The sequence below is a fragment of the Lepisosteus oculatus genome, chromosome 14, assembly GCF_040954835.1.
Source record: "Lepisosteus oculatus isolate fLepOcu1 chromosome 14, fLepOcu1.hap2, whole genome shotgun sequence".
NCBI classification, from domain to species: Eukaryota; Metazoa; Chordata; class Actinopteri; order Semionotiformes; family Lepisosteidae; genus Lepisosteus; species Lepisosteus oculatus.
The window spans coordinates 36,765,933-36,788,034 of record NC_090709.1 but is presented as its reverse complement, the minus strand read 5'-3'; the positions used below and the strand labels follow the sequence as shown (position 1 = coordinate 36,788,034).

The window sequence follows — 22,102 nt, the reverse complement described above, 5'->3', positions numbered from 1 at the left end:
CTGACCCTCTGTATGGCACACTGATACACAGCCCTCTCTCCTACATCACTGACCCTCTGTACGACACACTGACACACAGCTCTCTCTCTCCTACATCACTGATCCTCTGTCTGTACGGCACACTGACACACAGCTCTCTCTCCTACGTCACTGATCCTCTGTCTGTACGGCACACTGACACACAGCTCTCTCTCTCCTACATCACTGATCCTCTGTCTGTACGGCACACTGACACACAGCTCTCTCCTACATCACTGACCCTCTGTCTGTACGACACACTGACACACAGCTCTCTCTCCTACATCACTGACCCTCTCTCTGTACGACACACTGACACACGGCTCTCTCTCACATCACTTATCCTCTGTCTGTACGGCACACTGACACACAGCTCTCTCTCCTACATCACTGACCCTCTCTCTCAAGGTCCTGTAAGAATATTAGTGCGAGTCACGAGTTCACAACAGGAAGATAGTTCGCTCGGATTCACTGACTGTCCCTTCTGATCCAGGATGATCCACACTTTCTCTAGGAGTGTGATTAGACTTCGATATGAAGTAAGTATTCTAAAATACGGGAAACAGAGGGATCCTGAACACGCAGAGGAACCCAGATGTCTGCACAGCGCGAGAATCACAGTGGACTCTAAACACAGTGAGCAGCATCACTCCAGATCCATAAAGAGCCCATTAGGATGATGGTGTCAAAACAGCAGTCAGGTCGTCTCAGAAGATCAGACAGCTGTATTCAACAGTTTGTAGCACCTGAGATACTGAGACAGACTCACGCCTGTCACTCTGTGATGCCCAGCTCTTTCTTTCAACAGGTCCAGCAGCTGAGGAATATTCACCTGGGGCACCTGAGACTGAGGGCTCACTGTCTGGGATACCTGAGACTGGGGGCTCACTGTCTGGGGGAGATGAGCCTGATGAAGTTAGCAGAACCAAAGTAAGTGTTTGTACCTCCAGGAAAAGTCTTTACCTCCACACCTGTGACATCTCATCTCCCACACTGGAGAAACACCTGAGTCTTTACCTCCACACGTGTGAGATCTCCTCTCCCCCACTGGAGACACACCTGAGTCTTTACCTCCACACCTGTGAGATCTCATCTCCCACACTGGAGACACACCTGTATCTTTACCTCCACACCTGTGACATCTCCTCTCCCACACTGGAGACACACCTGCCTGTATCTTTACCTCCACACCTGTGGCATCTCATCTCCCACACTGGAGATGCACCTGAGTCTTTACCTCCACACCTGTGAGATCTCATCTCCCACACTGGAGACACACCTGTATCTTTACCTCCACACCTGTGACATCTCAATTCGTTTTCAGGTCCCAGGGAACGTGACTGAATTCACTCCTGAAATAAAATTTCAGAACAGGAAGGAAACCTACAGGTACCTGATATTTTGGTCTTTTTTGCCGTCCTTTGCTTAACAAGCAAAAATTAGATTAAAACATAGGAAGTCCTGAACATCACTAAAAGGCATATTTTGAGGCCGAAAGACCTTCAGGACAAACAGAATTCCAAAACATACTGCTCGATGTTACATACAGACCCCTTGTTTGTCTCGTTATTTTAAATGCACAGTTTCCTGTGCTCCCAGTGAGGAGCTGCCAGATGTCTGTTCTGCTCACTTGCACGACAGCGGTCTAGGTAAACTCCATTTCCCACAAGGCCACTGGTCTACTTCCTGTGCCACTCCTCCCTCTGACTCGCTAAGCTGCCCGTCAATCATAATGTCATCCCGGTCCAGCCAAGTATCTTGCGGTATCTCAGCGGAAGCGTTCAGTTGCAATGGCAGTGGACTCGCAGTTTATCTGTATGAATAAAAGTCAGCAGAAGGGATTTTCACAGTCACCTCTTTTTCCAGAGACTCGCTCTCCTGCAACCTGACAGCTTCATGGAGAAATGACACTAAAATAGATACATTGCTTCAGTCTCGCCCATCACTATGGTCTCCTGTGTACTTTCACACCAGACTGAAACTTAAACACTCGGAGCACTCATATCACGTATCATTAGTCCATAAAACAATAATGAGAGGAATTTAGTAGCTTCTTCTTAGCTAAGGAAGAGGTGTTAGTGGGGACAGCAGGGGGCGCTCTCCCATGTGGGTCCTAATGCCCCAGTATAGTGACAGGGACACTGTACTGTAAACGGGCGCTGTCCTTCGAATGAGACGTAAAACCGAGGTCCTGACTCTCCGTGGTCATTAAAAATCCCAGGGTGTTTCTCAAAAAGAGTAGGGGTGTAACCCTGGCATCCTGGCCAAATTTCCCATTGGCCCTTACCAATCATGGCCTCCTAATAATTCCCTATGAATTTATGAATTGGCTACAGTACATCACTCTGCTCTCCTCCCCACTGAGAGCTGATGTGTGGTGAGCGTTCTGGCGCACTATGGCTGCCGTCGCATCATCAAGGTGGGGCTGCACATTGGTGGTGGTGGAGGGGAGTCCCCATTACCTGTAAAGTGCTTTGAGTGGAGTGTCCAGAAAAGCGCTATATAAGTGTAAGCAATAATAATAATAATAATAATAATAATAATAATAATAATAATAAGGATAAACATGCCAGACTGCAGTATGGAAGTGTGGAACCTCTATATTTCTGTGTCTCCAGTGTCAGTGCTGTGTCTTTGTCACACAATCCTGCCCCAGTTCTCTCTTTGTGTCACTGTACTGCAAGTGTAGAATTTCTTCATTTTGTCTCCAGTGTCAATGCCCTGATGTCTGTGGTGTCCCCTGTCTCTGTGGAGTGTTGAAAGTGTGGTGTCCTCTGTCTCTGTGCAGTGTGTTGACAGTGTGCTGTCCTGTGCAGGTATCTCTGCCCGTCCGCGGGTCAGTTCTGGTGCCGTGTCACTGGGCTGGTGTTTGTGATGGCGTCGGGGGGTGAACTGGAGTATCAGACCACACACTGGGACATGGCGCTCCTGTCCCCCACTGGCCAGCTTCCTGCAGGACCCCTGTTTGACATACACTGCCCCCAGGAGGCGCTGAGGGAACTGCAGCTACCTCACTGCGAGATCGATGGCCGTGAGTCTCAGGCGATGTTAACAGTTTCTGTATTGACAGTGAGTACAGCTTCAGCTCAGAGTCTGGTGACAATTTGCCTTCTGTGTAACAGTGTGAATGAAGATGAGGTTGCTTCTGGGATATGCTGGACTCATCCCTCTCTCCAGCCTCTGGAATCTGTTCCAATCCATTACTGAACCTCAATCCCAGGGCTTCATTACTGGCCCTTAATTAATCTCAGTTAAAGACTTCATTACTTTAATTCAGTTATTCATGACCACCGAAGGCCATGTCACATCGTTAACAGAAATAATCAGTGATCTTCAGCCCTAAGTGTTGTGTCATGTCACTAGGTTGAAAGATGAGCTGGAATGGAAGTCAATGAGGAGCAGAGCTGGCTCTTGTGAGCCTCTCCATTCCGGCAGTCCTCTACTGTGGACGTGACTGATTGTCGAATCACACTGGAGCCAACGTACTCAGGTTTAACCAAGACAAGCTCCTCCAGCATTGAGTTGATGGTCTCTGGTTTACAAACCCATCTTGCTGACTCGGCACTTGAGGCCTAACTGGCAAATACTAACCAAGTCGGAACCGAAGGTGGTCCAACTCCACAGTGGTGCTGCACCCACTGCTCTGAGCCCAAAGTCTTGTAGCTGAGAGGGATGGGTCCTTGGAACAAACAGGGAACAGCTGGGGTGGAGTCTAGGGGTGTAACTGAATCGTGGGGCTCTCCTACTGGACTGGAAGCTGTGAAGATGTGAGCAGTCTTACAACAAACAGCCAAAGGAATCGTGACTCACTCAGTGTCTTCCAGCAGGCAGGAGTGACTTCCTGGCGGTGGCCCATGTGAGCTGTGGCAATCTTGAGGTGGTGTCACCCCTGGGTATGACACAGACCCACGTGAGGGTGTCCATCGCTGGCCTGTCCCTGTGGGGCCTTGTGAAGAGCCTGTGGGACTCCAGCATCCTGGGACAGGTGCTGCTGTTCCTGCAGCCAGGGGATGGCATGGACCTGCTACCCAAGTTGAACGTGTTTGTGCTCCCTGGGAACGTACTTCTCAGCCAGGTACAGGGGACTTCCTGTCTCTCTGTCTGTCTACCTCCCCAACACGTCTTGTCTCTAGTTGTCTTTCTCTCCCAACACTTCCCGTCTCTATGCCTGTCTACCTCTCCAGCACTTCCTGTCTCTCTAGCACTTCCTGTCCCTCTATCTGTCTCTCCAGCACTTCCTGTCTCTGTCTGTCTGTTTCTCCAGCACAACGTCGTGGCATGTTTCTGTTCCCCCGTTCCCAGCAGTGTCACCCTGTCCTCTCCTCTCCTCCACAGGTCACCGAGCAGCAGGACTGCAGCAGCTCCCTCATTAAGACGAGCTCAACCTGTAAACTTACACCGCAAGCGACATACAGAGTGTCCAGCAGCAGCAAGGAGATTAAGATAATCCAGCCTGAGGTAATGGTTGTCCTGTGATACAGACAGAGATCACTGGCCTTTATGACCCAAACTGTTGAGAGAGCATGAGAGAAAGACAGAAAGATCTAGAGAGAGAGAAGCAGGAAAGACTCGGGTCATGAAAGGGTGATCTGAGTATCATCAGTGTCATCAAAGCAATGAAACAGGTGGACCCATCCAGCAGATACACAGAGAAAGGAAGGGGCCCGAGTACTGACCCGTGAAGAACACCAGGGGGGGAGAAGGCCAGAGCCTCACCAGGACACTTGGAAAGAGCAGTTCAAGGGACAAGAAGAGAACCAGCCAAGAGCAGCACCTGAAATAACCAGGACAGGAAGAGGATGTGGCCAGTCATGTCAGAGGTCAAGGAGAATTGGGATAGTGGAGAGAGAAGCAGAAAGCAGAGTCACAGAGTCTGTAGAGGGAGTCCAGCTGACTTCATGCTCAAAAAGGATTTGCCTGTGTGACAGACTGCTAGCTCTTTAACACGGCGTTACTGTTGTTCTTCCAGTCCGAGTGCTTTTACTGCAGTTATGGCCCGAATTTCCACCCTACGTTCGAGGTGTTCCTGGCCCACGGTGCGAGGAGTCTGGACCTGGTGTTGCTGAAAGGCGCCACAAAGGACGGAAAAAAGAGGGTGTGGACGCGCTTTGTGCAGCTGCCAGGTAACAGATCTACTGAGAACATGGTGGGTTAGAGGTCAGTATGGCCTGCTAGTGAGTGTGACAATCATGCCAGGCAATAGCTGACTTGAGATGCATCTTGTGTGTCCTGTGGGTGAGTAGTGTCTTTACGGGAGACTGTGTCCTGTGGGGGTTTTGTTGTTCAGGGTGAACAGTGTATTTACGAACGATTGTGTCCTGTGGGTGTTGCGCTGGTCAGGGTGAACAGTGTCTTTACAAGAGACTATGTCCTGTGGGTGTTGTGCTGGTCAGGGTGAACAGTGTCTTTACAAGAGACTGTGTCCTGTGGGTGTTGTGCTGGTCAGGGTGAACAGTGTCTTTACGGGAGACTGTGTCCTGTGGGTGCTGTGCTGGTCAGGGTGAACAGTGTCTTTACAAGAGACTGTGTCCTGTGGGTGCTGTGCTGGTCAGGGTGAACATGTCTCTGTCTCTTTCTCCCTCTGCAGTCCCTGCTGTTCAGACCAGGACCCCAAAGACTTCTGCCCCTCAGAGTGAGTCCCTCTGTCCTCTTTGAGTATCTAGAGCTGGTTCCTCAGCCCTTGTGTAGGAGCAGCCAGTAGAAGGGTGTCTGTTTGTTTCAGGAATCATCAGCAGAGAGGAGTGGGCAGGAGCCTTGAATGAAGTGATCGAGGAGCTGGAAGCAGACGAGTACAAGAAGCTGAAGAACATTCTGCACCAAAAGGGGATGCCCCGGGGTTTACTGGGAGACACCGAGAAGCAGGACCTGGCCCACAGGATTGTCTCCCACTTCGGAACGGAGGCGTCTGTTCATGTCATTCAGGAAGCCATGGCCAGAATTCCTCGGAACGACGCAGCGATACAGGAATTACTGAAGCCCTTTGTGGAGCAGCTGAGATAGAGAAGGAGCGTAAGGACACCCTGTAGGACTACAGTGTTTCACCATGAGGGAGTCACTCTTGAGCAACACACAGTCGTCCTCTCTCGGCTCACAGCAACGCCCCTGAGCCACACAGAGAGCATGAGGAAGATCACACAGGCTCCTCTTAGCCTGCACTGATCCAGCCCATGAACACAGCAGAGCTGCCACTCTGTAGCCTGATGCCCTCAGAGCTCGGAGCTCAGCAAGGCTGGGAGACTGTAAGGAAACCAGGACGCTGCTGCTGTGTGTGGAGCTTGTGGACCAGCAGGTGGCGCTGTTCCCTCTGGAGCTCTGTGACCCAGGACAGTGACCAGGGACACTGTGCTGTTGGAGGTGCTAATGCATGCACTTCAGATGAAACTTCTGTAGCACCAAGGCGTATCATAAACATTTCCCAATAATCTCTGCCCTTGAGTGATAACAGTCCAGCCCCTGGGAGTGTGTCCGAGGTGGGTTTCTCTAATGAGCACCAGGTCCATGTTGACATCTCCCGTAACAGGAAATACTCATGTGGACCCATGCTGGTGGGGTGACGGGTCTCCTCTGGAGTTGAGCTCTAGCTGGGGGTAACCGATCAAACATCTGAAAGATGAACAGCCAATGAGGAGCCTGAAGAGCTACACCCGATGATATCGCAGCCAATCAGCAGATGTGATCACTGGATTTGAAAAGGTACCGAACCTCCGCAGAGACTGAGGGAGAAGCACCAGAAGGAGCTCCAGAACCACCTCCGCAGGATGGAGGAGGAGATCCACACACGAGAGGAGAAGATCAGAGCGCTGGAGGAGCAGATAGTAGAGCTGGAGGAGAGGGATGAGGGGAGGAGGAGAGAGCTGGAGGAGGATCTGAGGAGAGAGAGAGGGGAGAGAGAGGCTGCAGAGAGAAATGGAGGGAGTGAGAGGGAGAGGAGAAAGAGAGAGAGGAGACACACAAGAGGGAGATGGAGGGGCTCAGGCAGCACTATGAGGAAAAGGCCAGAGAGGAGGCATAGAGACACAGAGAGACTCTCCAGCAGGTCAGTGTGTCGACAACACAGTTCACTCCAGCAGGACAGGAGCACAGTTCACTGCAGGAGGGAGATCGAGGAGCTGAGAGAGGCAGTAGAGAGACACAAAGGGACAGTAGAGAGACTCAATTCAGTTGTAGACAGATACAGTAAAGTAGTTTGGTATTTCAGTCCCCCGAAGCAGAAGAGACATACAAGAGATACAGGAGTGTGAATGAGAAGCTGAAGCAGCACAAGAGAGAGAGGCCACAGAAGATGATTGAGAGAAGGTGTTGCTCACTTAAAACATTCTCTAATCATATGAATGTATATCTTACGGATGTATTTAACCTAAATGAAATGAATTATGTTTAAAGAGAACAATAACAGCAGCTTTGCTCCATCCCAGCTTGTATCCAATCACAGCAGCCTCCCATCTGAAGCCCCTCCTTCTTCCCTCATCCCACTTCCTGTTCCTGTGGAGACTCCAACATGGTGGAGATGGTATCTTATCTCAATACTTCTCTTGAAGAAGGCTCCTTTTGCCAGCATTATTGTGTAATGACGTGATTGTTGAGTTGCCAAGTGCCTTGAACGTTTACAGATGAAGGTTTTTCTATTAACTTTAGTCAACTGAATTCCAGCTTTATCATCCTCTGTTGGGAGATGAACATTACCAAGAAAAGGGACAGTACAATAGTGTTACTTTATGTGCTGCATTGAAATGTTGAGATTTAATGTATATATGCAGTAATTGGAAGAAACTATTGAGATGTTTCACTGTGTATCAAACAGTATTTGTGTATAAAGATCTTTCTCCTGTTTTTATACCTCATCAGTTTAATGGACCAATATTCTTAAGAGACTCATCAGAGAGGCTGGACTCCAGTGTCAGGGGCAGTGTGACCCTACACTGGGCACTATCAGGAGATACAGACCAGCTCAGGGCTGTTAACCCCAGCAGTCTGTAAAGCCTGATAGAGACTCATCAGAGAGGCTGGACTCCAGAGTCAGGGGCAGTGAGACTCTACACTGGGCACTATCAGGTGACACAGACCAGCTCAGTGCTGTTAACCCCTGTTCTTCTGTCCTTGTGCTTCTCTGACCAGTCCAGACTGGGCTCATAATCATTATCCACGCTACACACAGGTTATACATTATGTTTGGATATATTTCTATTCAAATAATCTTGTATTTCTACCCAACTGTGGACATTTTAGTGGAGTGATTACAGTGAACTACCCGGCTCATATAACTGCTGTGGGAGTGGAGTACCATATAAGGTATTGTAACACATAGGGCCGACAGGCACTGTGTAAGAGCCCGCGTACCAGAGCAGGTGACATCACCGCCCTTCCCTGTGATAGCAGGACCACAGCCCCTGGGGTGTGGAGAGATCTCTCTTTAGCTCAACAAGCTGGGTCCCTGGTGAGTGACACCGGAGTCCTGGGTTCGAGCCCCCCACGGTTTGGGGCCAACCTGATGTGCCAAGGGCGCCCGCCTGAACCCCATAGCGTTACGGTATTAATAAATATTTATATATAAACTACAGGCTCAAAGAAGCTTTGAGAAGCTGGAAGTGACATGAGAAAACAGTTCACAATAATGAAGTTCACTCACATTTAATACAGTCTCGATTTCATAAAAGAACAAGTAATAGGTTTATTCCAGGCTGAAAGAAGAAAGAAAGAAAACACGTTTCGGCCGTGGAGTCTTCTTCACACCTGAAACCTGTTCCTTGTTTTATCTTGTATACAGTACATATATTTTATTTATTGTTGTCATTCAGTAAAGTGCTTTGAGAACCCACCTTTAAAGGTGCTATATAAAATAAAATAAAGTAGATTATTATAATAATAAAACTCACAGAAACACGACCCGGCCCTTTCATGTCAGCTCTTGCACACCCGTGTGCTTCTGCACCGACAGCTGTCTCCTGTCCTCAGCTCGACCCGCAGACCCACACGAACTGGACCTGTCGAACCTGCTGTCGGGCTGAAGCGGATCGTCAGCGGCCCCGTGGTCATGGAAACCGGACCGACCGAACTGCCCGCGACTGCCCTCCCCTGCTGGTCTAATAATAATAATAATAATAATAATAATAATAATAATAATAATAATGATGATGATGACGACGCCGGCCGTCTCTCTCACCCGTGTCCACCGGTCCGGGGGAGTTGGAGTCTCTCTGAGAGACGGTCTTTCACTCCAAGTCTCTCCGGGAGCGGGCCCGTCTGTGTCCACCCTCCTGTCGACAGCAGGCCGCTCTTTCCCCTCAGGAGAGGAAGAGCTGGAAGAGGAAGACGATGCAGATTCACGGCTTGGAGTTGGTTTTATTTTTATTTTATTTGTTTTTTAATGGCGCGCTCGCGCGGAGCTCCGGGCGACCGTTAAGAATCGAACAGCCGGCGCGCGCCGGTCCGCCGAAGCAGCGAGATCATTCAAATGTATTATTATTATTATTATTATTATTATTATAACATTTGGATCTGGAAGTCACACTCTTCACACTGTATCTCTCCGCTTCTCACCTCAGCGTCAGACTCAGTGTTTCCTCTTAGTTTTCATCACACGCTCTTCGGCGCTTATCAAGTACATCTCTATATGTGCTTCAGTAACACTGATTCATGACTCGGTGATTTACCAGCACGTACAGGACAATTTGGGAAGATGCTTCCCAGTAAGAATGTTCTCTGCTGTAGGTCTTAATGGGACAGTTTCTAAAACTCCTCAGGACCGGAGGACACGGGTGAGAGAGACGTATAGCATTATTATTATTATTATTATTATTATTATTATTATTATTATTATTATTACCCATACAGAAGCACTCTATCTAGAAGCACTATCTCTCTGTCCTGTGTCCTAACAAACCCCACTAATCCCCCGTGTGGGAAAGAGGACCCGCTCGTCCCTCCTGTCCTGTCCCGGTGTCGCCGTCACTGGGACTGGAGCAGCCGGAGAGGAGACGCACTTCCAGAACTTTCCTTCCCGCTCGGCTCTTCCCCTCCTGAGGAAAGAGCATCTTCCCACACAAACAGCCCGTTTCTCTCGGAGACGCCCGCAGCACAGGGGGCCTTTTCCCAGGACACCAGGACTCCCCTCGTCTGCGGAAACACCCGGGAAGAGCCTCCCAGCCCACAGGAGGGGAGTCCCAGTCCTTCCCGGGATTTCCAGGACAGGAGCGGCTCCTCAGCTGGGAATAAAACCGCCCCGAGAGGAGCTCGAGCGCTCGGGCTCGGAGCGTCGCTTAGCAACCGGCGCCGCAGCGGCATCCGGAGGACGAGCCAGGAGCGGGTTTTGGCGCCAGTTCTGCTCTTTGATTACCGGCTCAGGAGAATAAAGTCGATATAAAAACATAAAAGTCCATTTCTCTCCCTCCTCTGTGGAAGCCGTGTCCGACAGGGAGTGGAAAGAAAAAAAAACGCGCCAAGGTTTCTCGCCGTTTCGACTTTAGATCTCGAAATTATGACTTTTCTGACTCGAAATTGCGGGATATAAAGTCCCAATGACCAGAAATAAAGTCGCGATTCTGAGATTGTAAGTCGCCGTTGCGAGATATAAAGTCCCAGTTGCCGGACGAGCCGGTTCTGCTCTTTGATTATGGGCTCAGGAGAATAAAGTACACATATACACATACACATACTGTAACAACCGGTTGTGAGGAGGAAGCGCCCCTAGTACCGCTGGGCATGCTGGGAGTTGTAGCCAGGGAGAGTCTGAGGGTCAACACGATGACCAGCGGCTGACCCTACCTGTGTAAATAATGTCATAGTAGTGTCTTATAAGTGTACTGTATAGCTTGTTGTTAAGTCGTTAAGTAATTACCACCCTAAAGATGTGTGCGTGTTCCGTCATGTGTGTGTATACTCTGTGGTTGATAAAGAATAAAGCCTGGTTCGTTTATCGCATCTCCACTGGTCCTTTGTCCTGAGAAGAACCTGTAAATGCTACAATATATTCTGTTACATACAAATATACAATGTCAGAATTATATCCAAAAGCATTCATGACATTTATGTATATATATACAAAGAATAGCAAAATACAAACATGATCAAAATAGAACATTATTTAAAATGAGTTTTCTTCACATGGGACACTAAGGGCTGGTTTTCAGTGAGTCAGATCTCTTACGAGGAAGAGATCAGTGTTTCAGTGTAGAGTCCTCACTCTGTGTCCAGGAAGTATCCGGTCTTCCTCTCCCGCTGGGAAAGACTGTGTGGATCAGTGGATCAGTGTGTGGATCTCTGTGTCTCTCTGTCACTCCGATAAAACTGCCTGAGTTCCTCCTCTCCCTCTCCTGCTCCTGTCTCAGTGTCTTCAGCTCTCTCTCAGCTCTCAGCTCCTCGATCTCCTGTCTGTTTCTCTCTCCTGTCTGTGGGCTGTGTGTGTCTGAGGGTTGTGTCTGTGGGCTGTGTGTGTCTGCTCATTGTATCTGTGGGCTGTGTGTGTCTGCTCATTGTGTCTGTGGGCTGTGTGTGTTCTCTATGTGTCTGAGGGTTATGTATTCTTGAGTGCCTTCAGGTTGTGTGTGAGACTACGTTGTGACTACTGTGTGTGCTCTTGTGTGTCTGTGGGCTGTGAGTGCTCTTGTGTGTCTGCGGGCTGTGTGTGCTCTTGTGTGTCTGCGGGCTGTGTGCGCTCTTGTGTGTCTGCGGGCTGTGTGCGCTCTTGTGTGCGAGTCTGTGCTGCTCTGGGTTCTCCTCCCAGTAAAGCTCCTATCTGAGCTCCTACTGCAGCTCCTATCACTGTTCCTGCTGCTGCTCCTGTTGGGCCCCTCAGGGCTCCTGCTAGGGCCCCTATTGCTGCTCCCAGCGGCACCAGTCTCAGCTTAGAGGGGCGGGGCTGGAGTCCGGGTTCGACTGTAGGGTCTCCTTCACTCACTGCAACAGGAGGAGAGACAGGAAGGGAGGTCACAAGTGACACATTTACTACTCACTACCAAACAAGCTAGAGATCAAGATGATGAATCTCGTTTCTTTATCCAGCTGATTTCTGAAAGATATAAAATGTCAACAGTACAGCAGAGCTGTCTGTACAAGACACCGACCACTCTGGGTAAAACAGAACTTCAACACTGTTCTCCTGGTACAGCATCCTCACACCTGCTGTCCTCCAACATGACTGGACCAGCTGTCCTCCTGGTCTAACAAGACCGTACCTAAACCTCTGGACCAGCTGTCCTCCTGGTCTAACAGGACTGGACCTGAACCACTGGACCAGCTGTCCTCCTGGTCTAACAGGACCGGACCTGAACCTCTGGACCAGCTGTCCTCCTGGTCTAACAGGACCGGACCCGAACCACAGCTATAAGTAGAATTAGTCATTTTTGATTTGTACAAAATTAAATTAAATGTGGTATATATTTTGATGTGTACTATTGAAATGTGATTTTCAGATCAAAGGGTTAAATTTGAGCAAAAGCACAGAATTTCAGCATCTGTCAGTGGAAATGATTTTCTAGACATGATTAGTCATGTAACAACAGTGTCGTCTGTTGTGTTCAACCCCCAGTGTCAGGTGAACAGAGTTTATCGTGCAAACAGGCGACTAATTACTCAGGTGTTTGTTGTATTAACTGTGAAAACGAGAGCTGTCAGACTGCAGCCTTGGTTCCAGTCTTGACTGTTTGGGTCTGGCTGTTGAGATCATATCGGGGGTCTGGGGGCGTCGAGGAGTCGCAGACTGAAAGTCGTGTAAGAGACGTGTGACCAAGTTACTCTGATTCACTTCACTGCTGCTGACCTGAAACTGTGGGGACTGAACAGAAAGTCTTGTCTGACAAAGTTTAACTGTGGAAATGCTGGCCGTCTGTGCTAGAGACTCATATTTAATATGCAATCATATTCTGTACTTTTGTGTCAAAAACAAATTCCAACAGTACTCAGCAAAAAGCACATATCGCCCCTCATGGTCCCAATACTAAACCCATTCACTCCTGAGTCAGGAGAAAGATCTGGAGCCTTGTGAGCAGATCTGTCTCTCTGGAAGTTGCCCCGCAGAATTTACCCCACCCTGACTGGGCATCCACCACTGCTGAGGTACTTACTCTGACCCGGCTCCAGGCTCTGAGGCTGGGAGGACTCCTGCAGCTCCTTCACTCTCCTCTGCAGCTCCCCTTCCCACCTCTCCTGGATCTCCGCCTCCTTTCTCTGCAGCCTCCTGTCGTACTCCTCTCTCAGCCCTTCCTCCCACTGCCTCCTCAGCTCCTCCGTCCTGCTCCTCTCCTCCTGCGCCTCTCGCTGCTGCTCCCTGTATCTCTCCTCCAGCTCCTGCTCTCTCTGATGGTGCTCCCTCTCCAACTGCTGCCTCAGCTCCTCCGCCCTCCTCCTCTGCTCGTCCTCCAGTTCCTGCCTCAGCTCTGCCTCCCTCTGCTGCTGCCTCAGTTTCAGCTCCTCTGTCTGCCTCTGCAGCTCCTGCCTGCCCTGCTCTCTCATCCTCTCCTCGTGGAGTCTGAGCTCTGCCAGTCTGCTCTGCTCCTCCTGTGCGTATCTCTGCTCCAGCTCCTCCACTCTCCTGAGCTCCTCAGCCCTCCTCAGCTCCAGCTCCTGCTCCCTCTGCCTGCGATCCTCCTCCAGCTGCCTCCTCAGCCCCTCCTCTCTCTTCCTCTGCTCCTCCTCCTGCTCCTTCCTCTTCTCCTCCATCTCCCTCTGCTGCTGCTGCTCCAGCTCCTGAGCTCTCCCCTGCAGTCTCTCTTCATACAGCTGCTTGATCTCGTCCACCTTCCTCCACAGCTCTGCTTCACACCTCTGCTGGGCCTCCCCGCGGTCTTGGCCTCTGTGCTGCTGCCTCAGCTCCTCTATCTTCCTCTCCTGCTCTTCTTCAAGCTCCCTCTTCACGGCCTCCATCCTCTCCCTCAGTCTCTCTGCACACTGGGTCCTGGTCTCCTCCACCTTCCTCAGCTGCTCCTCAGTGAGTTTCAGGATGGTCTCCTGCACCCTCCTGTGCTGCTCCTGGTATCTGAGCTCCATCTGCTCAGCTCTGCTGCGCTGCTCCTCCTCGTACCTGCGCAGGACCTCCTGGTGCTGCGTCCTGTAGCGGAGCTTGATCTCCTCCGTCTTCTCACACTGCTCCTGCTCCAGCCTCTGCCTCTGCTCCTGGTACTGCAGCTGCAGCTCCTGCTCCTTCCTGCGCAGTGTCTCCTCCTGCTCTCTCCTGAGAGCCTCCAGCTGCCTGCGCTGCTCCTCTCCCTGCCTGCGTCTCAGCTCCTCCAGCTGGTGCCTCTGCTGCTCCTCGTGCTCCTCCTTCAGCTGCTCCGCTCTCCTCCTCTGCTCTTCCTCAGTCCTGCGTTTCAGCTCCTCCCTCTCCTTCCTGCCCTCCTCCTCCTCTCTGTATCTGTTCTCTCTTTCTCTCAGCCTCTCCTCTGCATCCTGGTCCACAAAGAAGCCCAGACTGTTTCCTGTCACTATGTCCTCGATCTTGTCCAGCAGCTGTGTGACCTGAGTGCGGTCGCCCGTGTCCATATTGTTGAGAACATGATACCTGTTCCCACAGCTCTCTAAGAGCTGCTGCAGGTCTCTCCCCTGTGTGTCAACGTACTGCTGCACTGTCTCCTGTCCCAGACTGTCCCCGTGGGTGAAGAGGACGACAGTGTGATTCAGGACAGCCTCCCCAAACACCTCGGTCATGGTCAGCAGGGCTCCCTTCTCCTCGTCCGTGAAGCGTCTGGCCGGCAGCACCAGCAGGAAAGCATGGGGTCCTGGGGAGGACAGCAGCAGGCACCTCCGGACCTCCAGACACACGTCCCTCTGGCGCCCCCTGCTGTCCAGGAGGTCTGGCGTGTCGATGACGGAGAGCTGCCTCCCAGCAGCCTCACCCCTGCGTCTCTCGCAGGTCTGGGTGACCGCGGACAGGCTGGGCCGGGAGGGGAACTGTGTGCTGCCCAGGAGGGTGTTTCCTGCTGAGCTCTTCCCAGCACCAGTCCTGCCCAGCAGCACCAGTCTCAGCTCAGAGGGGCGGGGCTGGAGTCTGGGTTTGACTGCTGGGTCTCCTTCACTCACTGCAACAGGGCGAGAGACAGGAGCATCAGGGAGGTTACACATGAGAGGAGACCAACCTCTCCACAGTTAAGAGGAGTACAATTTGCTCAAAAGTCATTTCTTGACAAACGTAACTTAAAAGTCATATAATAATAATAATAATAATAATAATAATAATAATAATAATTGCATACACTTCTATAGTGCTTTTCTGGACACTCTACTCAAAGCGCTTTACAGGTCATGGGGATCCCACTACCACCACCAGTGTGCAGCTCTTTACAGGTCATGGGGATCCCACTACCGCCACCAGTGTGCAGCTCTTTACAGGTCCTGGGGATCCCACTACCGCCACCAGTGTGCAGCTCTTTACAGGTCCTGGGGATCCCACTACCGCCACCAGTGTGCAGCTCTTTACAGGTCCTGGGGATCCCACTACCACCACCAGTGTGCAGCTCTTTACAGGTCCTGGGGATCCCACTACCGCCACCAGTGTGCAGCTCTTTACAGTTCCTGGGGATCCCACTACCATCACCAGTGTGCAGCTCTTTACAGGTCATGGGGATCCCAATACCGCCACCAGTGTGCAGCCCCACCTGGGTGATGCTCCAGTCCTCTCCCCACACACCAGCTCTCAGTGGTGAGGAGAGCAGAGGGATGAAGCCAGTTCAGAGAGGGGGGTTATTAGGAGGCCATGATGGGTAAAGACCAGGGGGGTAATTTAGCCAGGACACTGGGGTAACACCCCTACTCTTCTTGAGAGACACCATGGGATTGTTAATGACCACAGAGAGTCAGGACCTCGGTTTGACGTCACATCCGAAGGACGGTGCTTGTTTACAATCCAGTGTCCCCGTCACTATACTGGAGCATCAGGACCCACACAGACCGCAGGGTGAGAGCGCCCCCTGCTGGCCCCACTCACACCTCTCCCAGCAGCAGCCTCAGTGTTTTCCCAGGAGTCTCCCCTCCAGGTACTGGCCAGGCTCACACATGCTGGGCTCCAGTGGGGCTGTTTAAGTGTCACACTTCAGAAAGAACACTGAAAAGCAGGCAGGAGACACACTGATGAGAGCTGATGGTGGACCACAGGAACAGACCAGGCACCCATTCACATCAGTGGGTCCGCAGTGGTCCAGATTCTCAAATTCCTAGGTGTCAACATCACAGGCGACCTGACCTGGACCCACCACACCAACCCCGTAGACAAGACAGCGCCTGTTCTTTCTCCCCAGACTGAAGAAGTTCAGCCTGCCTTCACACATCCTGACCAGCTTCTACAGCTGCACCACTGAGAGCATCCTAACCGGCTGCACCACTGCCTGGTGTGGTAACTGCTCCGCCCACGAGCTCAGGGTCCTCCAGAGGGTGGTGACACTGGCTCAGAAAACTACCGGCTGCGCTACTGAACACAGAGGATATCTACTGTGTTAGATGCCTCAAGAAGGCCAGGTCCATCCTCAAGGACCCCAGTCACCCTAAACACAACTTGCTCTCTCTACTACCATCTGGAAAACGGTACTGAAGTATCAGACCAAGACCACCAGGTGTCAGAACAGCTTCTTCCCCCAGGCAGTAAGACTGCTGAACAGCCAACCACAGCAGACACCTGCAGTTACCTCCTTGAACTGACAGGGGGCACTGGCACTCTCAGGACACCTACGAAGAGCACTAAATACCTCCTACCCTGTACCCAACTACTGTCAGGACACCTCAATACCTCCTACCCTGTACCCTACTACTGTCAGGACACCTCAATACCTCCTACCCTGTGCCCTACTACTGTCAGGACACCTAAATACCTCCTCTACCCTGTACCCTACGACTGTCAGGACACCTCAATACCTCCTATCCTTGTGTTACTTCCACACAATCTGTGAATTGCAGTTGTGTAATCTGTTGTATCCCAATGTTAACCCCTATAAATTCCTGTCCTCCAACTCTTCTATCCTTCTTAACGAGCCTTTAACGAGCTCGCAGATTTCAATGCTGACAACACCGCTGTGTGCTGTACTGTTCGTGCATCGATCAATAAACCTTGATTGATTGAGTGTTGGTCCGACAGTCTTGAGGAACAGATTACAGAGACTGAGCTGCTGTGTGATGGATTAAATCTCATCTCCCTGAGAGAAAACAGTTCAATTACAGCACAGAGGATTTAAACAGACACAGATCTTTGTGCCACTGTGTTAGTAACGCAGTACAGAGCGGAGCACAGTATGATTTTAATTCCTAACAGGACACAAGATGGTTGAATCTCTCAGTTTGGTGACCAGTTAGATCAGTGACTCAGTAATACAGCATCAATCACACTCACTGTTGAGAGGGTTGAGGTCTTTACTGTTCCTCCTCTTGACAGGCAGTCTGGGCTCCTCTGTCTCTTTCTCCAGCTCCTCTTCCTTCAGTGTCTTTCTCATCTTCTCCTTCAGCTCCTCTTCTCTCCTGCTCCACTCCTCCTCCAACCTCTGTCTGAGCTCCTCTTCTCTCTCTCTCTCCCTTCTTTCATACTTCTGTCTCAGCTCCTCTGTCTCTCTCTGTCTCTCCTCCAACCTCTGTCTCAGCTCCTCTGTCTCTCTCTGTCTCTTCTCCTCCCTCTGTCTGATATATTTCTCCAGTTCAGTGTTTATTTCTTTGATGTCAGTGGTGAAGTACAGCCCATAGTTTCCTGCCACCATGTCCTCTATCTTCTCCAGCAGCTCTGTGACCTGAGTCCGGTCTGCTCTGTTCTTGTTGTTGAGAACATGATACCTGTTCCCACACTTCTCCATCAGACACTGGAGCTCCTTCCTTCTTCTCTCAATGGTTGTGTCTCTCAGTCTGTCCCCCCAGGTGAACAGCACTATTGTGTGTCTCCAGACTCTCTCACTGAGAAGCTCTAGATGTTCCTTCACAAATCTCCAGTCTGTGATTGAGTCCAGATTAATCACCAGGAGGAGAGTATGGGGTCCTGGGGGACACAGAGACACACTGCGCACAACCTCCTGTCTGATCTGCTGTGGATCATAGCCTATCAGCCACTCATCCCAGCCTGGAGTGTCGACCACAGTGATCTGCCTCCCAGCTACTTCACCCTGTCTCTTCACACACTCCTCAGTTACTCCCTCCGTGTCAAACTCCTCTGAGCCCAGGATGGTGTTTCCTGCTGAGCTCTTCCCAGCGCCAGTCCTGCCCAGCAGCACCAGTCTCAGCTCAGAGGGGCGGGACTGGAGTCTGGGTTCGACTTCACTCACTGCAACAGGAGGAGAGACAGGAGCATCAGGCAGGTTAGACATGAGAGGAGACCAACCTCTGCACAGATAAGAAGGGTTCAGTTTGCTCAAGAGAAAACTAAAAAAGTCAGTATGAAGGAGACTTACAGAATGAACATCTGGGAATTAACCTTGAGTATCAACTAACTACATAGTTTTACCTGCTGTTCATGATTTTTCCTTGTGTCAGATCTATTTTTTCAAAGTGACTCAAGTTTCATCTGAAAAGTCTGTGTTTATATACTGGCCTCAAGCAACAACAGTCATGCTGCAGTACTGTACTGTTACAGGGGCAGAGTGTAGAAAGACATTAATTGAAGGAGAGAGAATCTCTTTACCCCAGTGAAGAACAGCACTCTAGGAGAGTGCAGTCCAGTGCAATCATCCTGCTGGTATTTCACTCTGAAACTGACCACACCCAGAGTCCAGAGTCAGAGTCCACTGTGTCTTTATCAGAGGATGACAAGAGAGAAACAGGCTTAATGCTTCTCAGCACCTGTCAGTGGAATAAACTCCACCTCATGTTCCTGGTACCACATCCCCACTGCTGGGCTGAGCTGCAGTGATTCAGTGTCTGTCGGTCAGGAACTGTCCCTTCAACCCTGAGACCTGCAGTCTTGACCACTTTGTTAACAAAGCAGAATTCAGACTCCAGGCTGTTCAGTAATTCTCCATCTCACCCTGTTTGACACAGATTCTACAACAGGCTGCTGCTGTTCACTCACAGACTCGCTGATCTGCAGACAAGCTGTGACGAGTCTTTCAGACTGATGTACAGAAACAGCTCTTGTCTGGGGTTCTAATGATCTGCTGATGGGCTCTTTCACCCACTCCTGTCTTGCAGGACTTCAGAGCTGCCTCTGACACTAACAGATCAACTGAGGAGCCCATCCCTGAGAGACGCTGTGGTGCCTCATGGGCATCAGCCTGTCCCTCCCCTGTCAGAGAGAAAGATCACAGATTATTTACATGATAAAGTTCTCATCACAGATATCTTCACTCTTCATCCCATTTCAAATTTACGATAAAAACGTCTCTATATCTTTTCTATTGTCCCTGCCCTGTGGGAGAGGAAAAACACAGATTGAGGTTCATTTTATGTGTATTCTCTGTGGTATACAAAAATGTTCTCTTAATGTTAGGTAATCAGACTGTATTCTTACAACATTCTTATTCTGTATTCTTACAATTTATATAATATATACAGTATATATATTTTTAACTGTTCTCTCAATAGTACGTTTATTTTTCATCAGGATTTTTTTTCTTAGAATAATTTAACCTCACTGAAAGGTTAGATTTCTCTCATCTGATAAACAACACAGACATTTTTCCAATGTCTTCCTTGCTCATCTTTACCAAGGGCGCCAATACTTCTGGAGGACCCTGTAGAGTCCCACTAACACTCTGAGTGTCCAATGGCAGTTCAGACACATATGGGACTCCTGTGTTCAGAATGAACCTTTATACCACCTTATTTTAAAATAAATGTAAAAAACTGTAAAATCATTCATTCCGTCCTGATTCTTCAGTAGTGAGTCTAAAATGTCACATTTCATAAAGAAATGTTTAGGACTCAGCCACCTGGCTGGGAAATCTCTGTGTTGTATAGTTTCAAACCGCTTAGAAACTATCTACTGTGATCCACACTGAAGAGAACTAGCATGATGTTAGTTTAAAAACAGTGAAACTGACAAGCTGGAGGAACTGAGTCTCTTTAGTCTGAAGGGAGTGTCCCACACTGTTAGGTTGGAGGAACTGAGTCTCTTTAGTCTGAAGGGAGTGTCCCACACTGACAGGGTGAAGATAGTGAACCATAAATATATACAAAATATTCAACATCCTCAGTGACAGTCAGTCATCATTAAAGACCAGTTAGATATTGACACCTCAAAGTTCCTCAGAATTAACACTGAAACTGAAACTCAAAGCAACACTAAGACTTAAAATCAGGAGTGGGAGGCTCTACTGTACACAGAGGGGGGTGGGAGAGGGGAACAAGCTACCCAGCCTGTTGTTGAAGATGATACCCTGGCTTCTCTCCAGACACAGCTGGATGAGCTCCTCCAGTCAGGACATGGGACTCTACTGTACACAGAGAGGGGTTGAGGGAGGGAACAAGCTGCCCCCTCAAGACAGTAGAAACAGCTGCATGAGACCCTGGAATCACTACTAATTATGGGCCAAATAAATTCCTCTGTTGTTCATCTGTACTGATTCCTCTCTGGTATTATCAGCTGTACAATAAACACGACCTCTGAGCAACAAACAGGAAACGATCATATCTGAGCGTGTCTGAGCATCATGAATACTAACAGTGTGAATCCAATACCATCAGCACACAGTCAGGTTTTACATCAATCATTCTACCTTTAATAAACACCTTATTAAAATATTTAGTACATTCCAAACAGCTTGAGTTGACAGTACCGATCCCTGATCTCTGACAAGAGAAAGTGAAAGTAAAATCAGCTCCTGTCTCTCTCCTAGTTCAGACCCTGTGTGTCTGACAGACAGAACACACTCTCAGCAGACAGGAAGACACTTCTCCAGCTGCTGCTGTGCTCTGTGACAGAGAAGAGACCCTCAGTGACTCCCTTTATGACACTCTGACAGGCAGAACAAGAGAAAACTCACCAGGGCTGAGCGCTGAGCTCCTACACGCTGCCATCTCTCTCTCTCCTTCTCTTCCTGCTGATCTGAAGGGCAGGACTATGTCCTCTCAGTGGCCCTTGATAAAATATTTAGTGGGTTCAGTTAATGATTAACTCACCAGGGCAGAATGAAGTCTTGGGCGCCGCCTGATATGAACGTTTCTGGTATATCTCATCACTTAGGAATTTAAAAAAACTTTAAAAATTATTTTTCATAAGCAAACTCTCTTGTTTGGGGTTCTGGAAAGTTGATCTAAAAGGATCTCCAAAGCACTTTACAGTCAGGGACCCCACTTCATCCCACCTACAATCAACTGAGGAGAGGGAATTTGGGGAGTACAGACCGAACCCCGACTAAGCAACACCCCTGACCAGCAGTCGGGACACTGGGGTCCACACCCGTCTGGATCAATGAAGTTAATGAGGCGCTGTCCCCGCCAGGGGGAGACAAGGCACCAGAAGTCAGAGGCCAGAGCTGAACTGCTTCAGGAGAGAGACAGATCGGGGAAACAGCAGACCAGAGAGAGCATGAGAGCAGACAGGAGTCAGACAGTAGATAACGGACCTGAGCAGCTCATCGGCTTGTTCGCCCCTCCCCCAGCTCTATCTGGAGAGAAGCCAGGGTATCAGGTTGTTCCCTCCTCCCACCCCTCTCTGCGTACAGACCCCCTCTTAACCGCAGATGCCTGAGCGCTGATTGACCTCCTGCAGCGTCAATCCCTCCCCCAGAACAAACACAAACCACACCGCTGCTTCTCCGTTTTTATTCATCTGTTCAGGGAGTGAAACACGCGCCGTTCCCCACCCACCCCACGATCATTTCGCTCACTGTCATCGACCGATCGATTATACAACGACAAATCATGGAGAACCGTTCCAGTTCCTCACGGTGAAGGAAGAGTAGCACCACCTCCGCTCTCACTGAAATACTCTCCATCAATAAGACACACGAGTCTCTCCGTCAATAAGATAGATAAATAAATAAGCCACGCAGGAAATCAATCAATAAACAAATAGAGCGATAAGGCGCCACGGGCGTCTCCGCCCACGAGTCCCGGACTCCCCTCTCCGGGCGGCAGCGGTCCGGGTCCGAGCTCGGGTTCGGGTCCGGCTGGCCGGTATGGGTATCGGTATCGGGCCGGACTCGAGGGCCTCTCCCGTCACGGTCGGACTCCACCCAGAAGGGGGGCGGGG

The 22,102-nt window shown here is 50.0% G+C and overlaps 3 protein-coding genes across 4 annotated transcripts in view; 1 reads left to right on the top strand and 2 right to left on the bottom strand.

The window, feature by feature from the left end:
- LOC138243445 (uncharacterized) overlaps positions 1-7,848 on the top strand; it is a 252,123-nt gene extending 244,275 nt beyond the window's left edge. For both annotated transcript variants that reach the window (XM_069199054.1, XM_069199055.1), the window contains 8 exons: positions 827-948; positions 1,343-1,407; positions 2,835-3,049; positions 3,846-4,093; positions 4,354-4,476; positions 4,988-5,141; positions 5,606-5,650; positions 5,741-7,848. In XM_069199054.1, the coding sequence (XP_069055155.1) occupies positions 827-948; positions 1,343-1,407; positions 2,835-3,049; positions 3,846-4,093; positions 4,354-4,476; positions 4,988-5,141; positions 5,606-5,650; positions 5,741-6,018 (1,250 nt within the window). In that variant the 3' untranslated portion in view covers positions 6,019-7,848. The remainder of the gene's footprint in view (positions 1-826; positions 949-1,342; positions 1,408-2,834; positions 3,050-3,845; positions 4,094-4,353; positions 4,477-4,987; positions 5,142-5,605; positions 5,651-5,740) is intronic.
- A 3,590-nt stretch (positions 7,849-11,438) lies between these two features.
- Positions 11,439-16,271, bottom strand: LOC138242596 (trichohyalin-like). The gene is made up of 3 exons (XM_069198135.1): positions 16,187-16,271; positions 13,077-15,026; positions 11,439-11,910 (listed from the first exon to the last, which is right to left on the bottom strand). The coding sequence occupies exons 1-3, from the start codon at positions 16,269-16,271 to the stop codon at positions 11,576-11,578; spliced, it is 2,370 nt and encodes a 789-aa protein (XP_069054236.1). The 3' UTR covers positions 11,439-11,575.
- A 1,038-nt stretch (positions 16,272-17,309) lies between these two features.
- Positions 17,310-18,793, bottom strand: LOC138242595 (GTPase IMAP family member 4-like). Its single transcript, XM_069198134.1, has 2 exons — positions 18,751-18,793; positions 17,310-18,235 (listed from the first exon to the last, which is right to left on the bottom strand). Exons 1-2 carry the CDS (start codon positions 18,791-18,793, stop codon positions 17,310-17,312), a joined length of 969 nt encoding a protein of 322 aa, XP_069054235.1.
- Between the last annotated feature and the right edge of the window lie 3,309 nt (positions 18,794-22,102).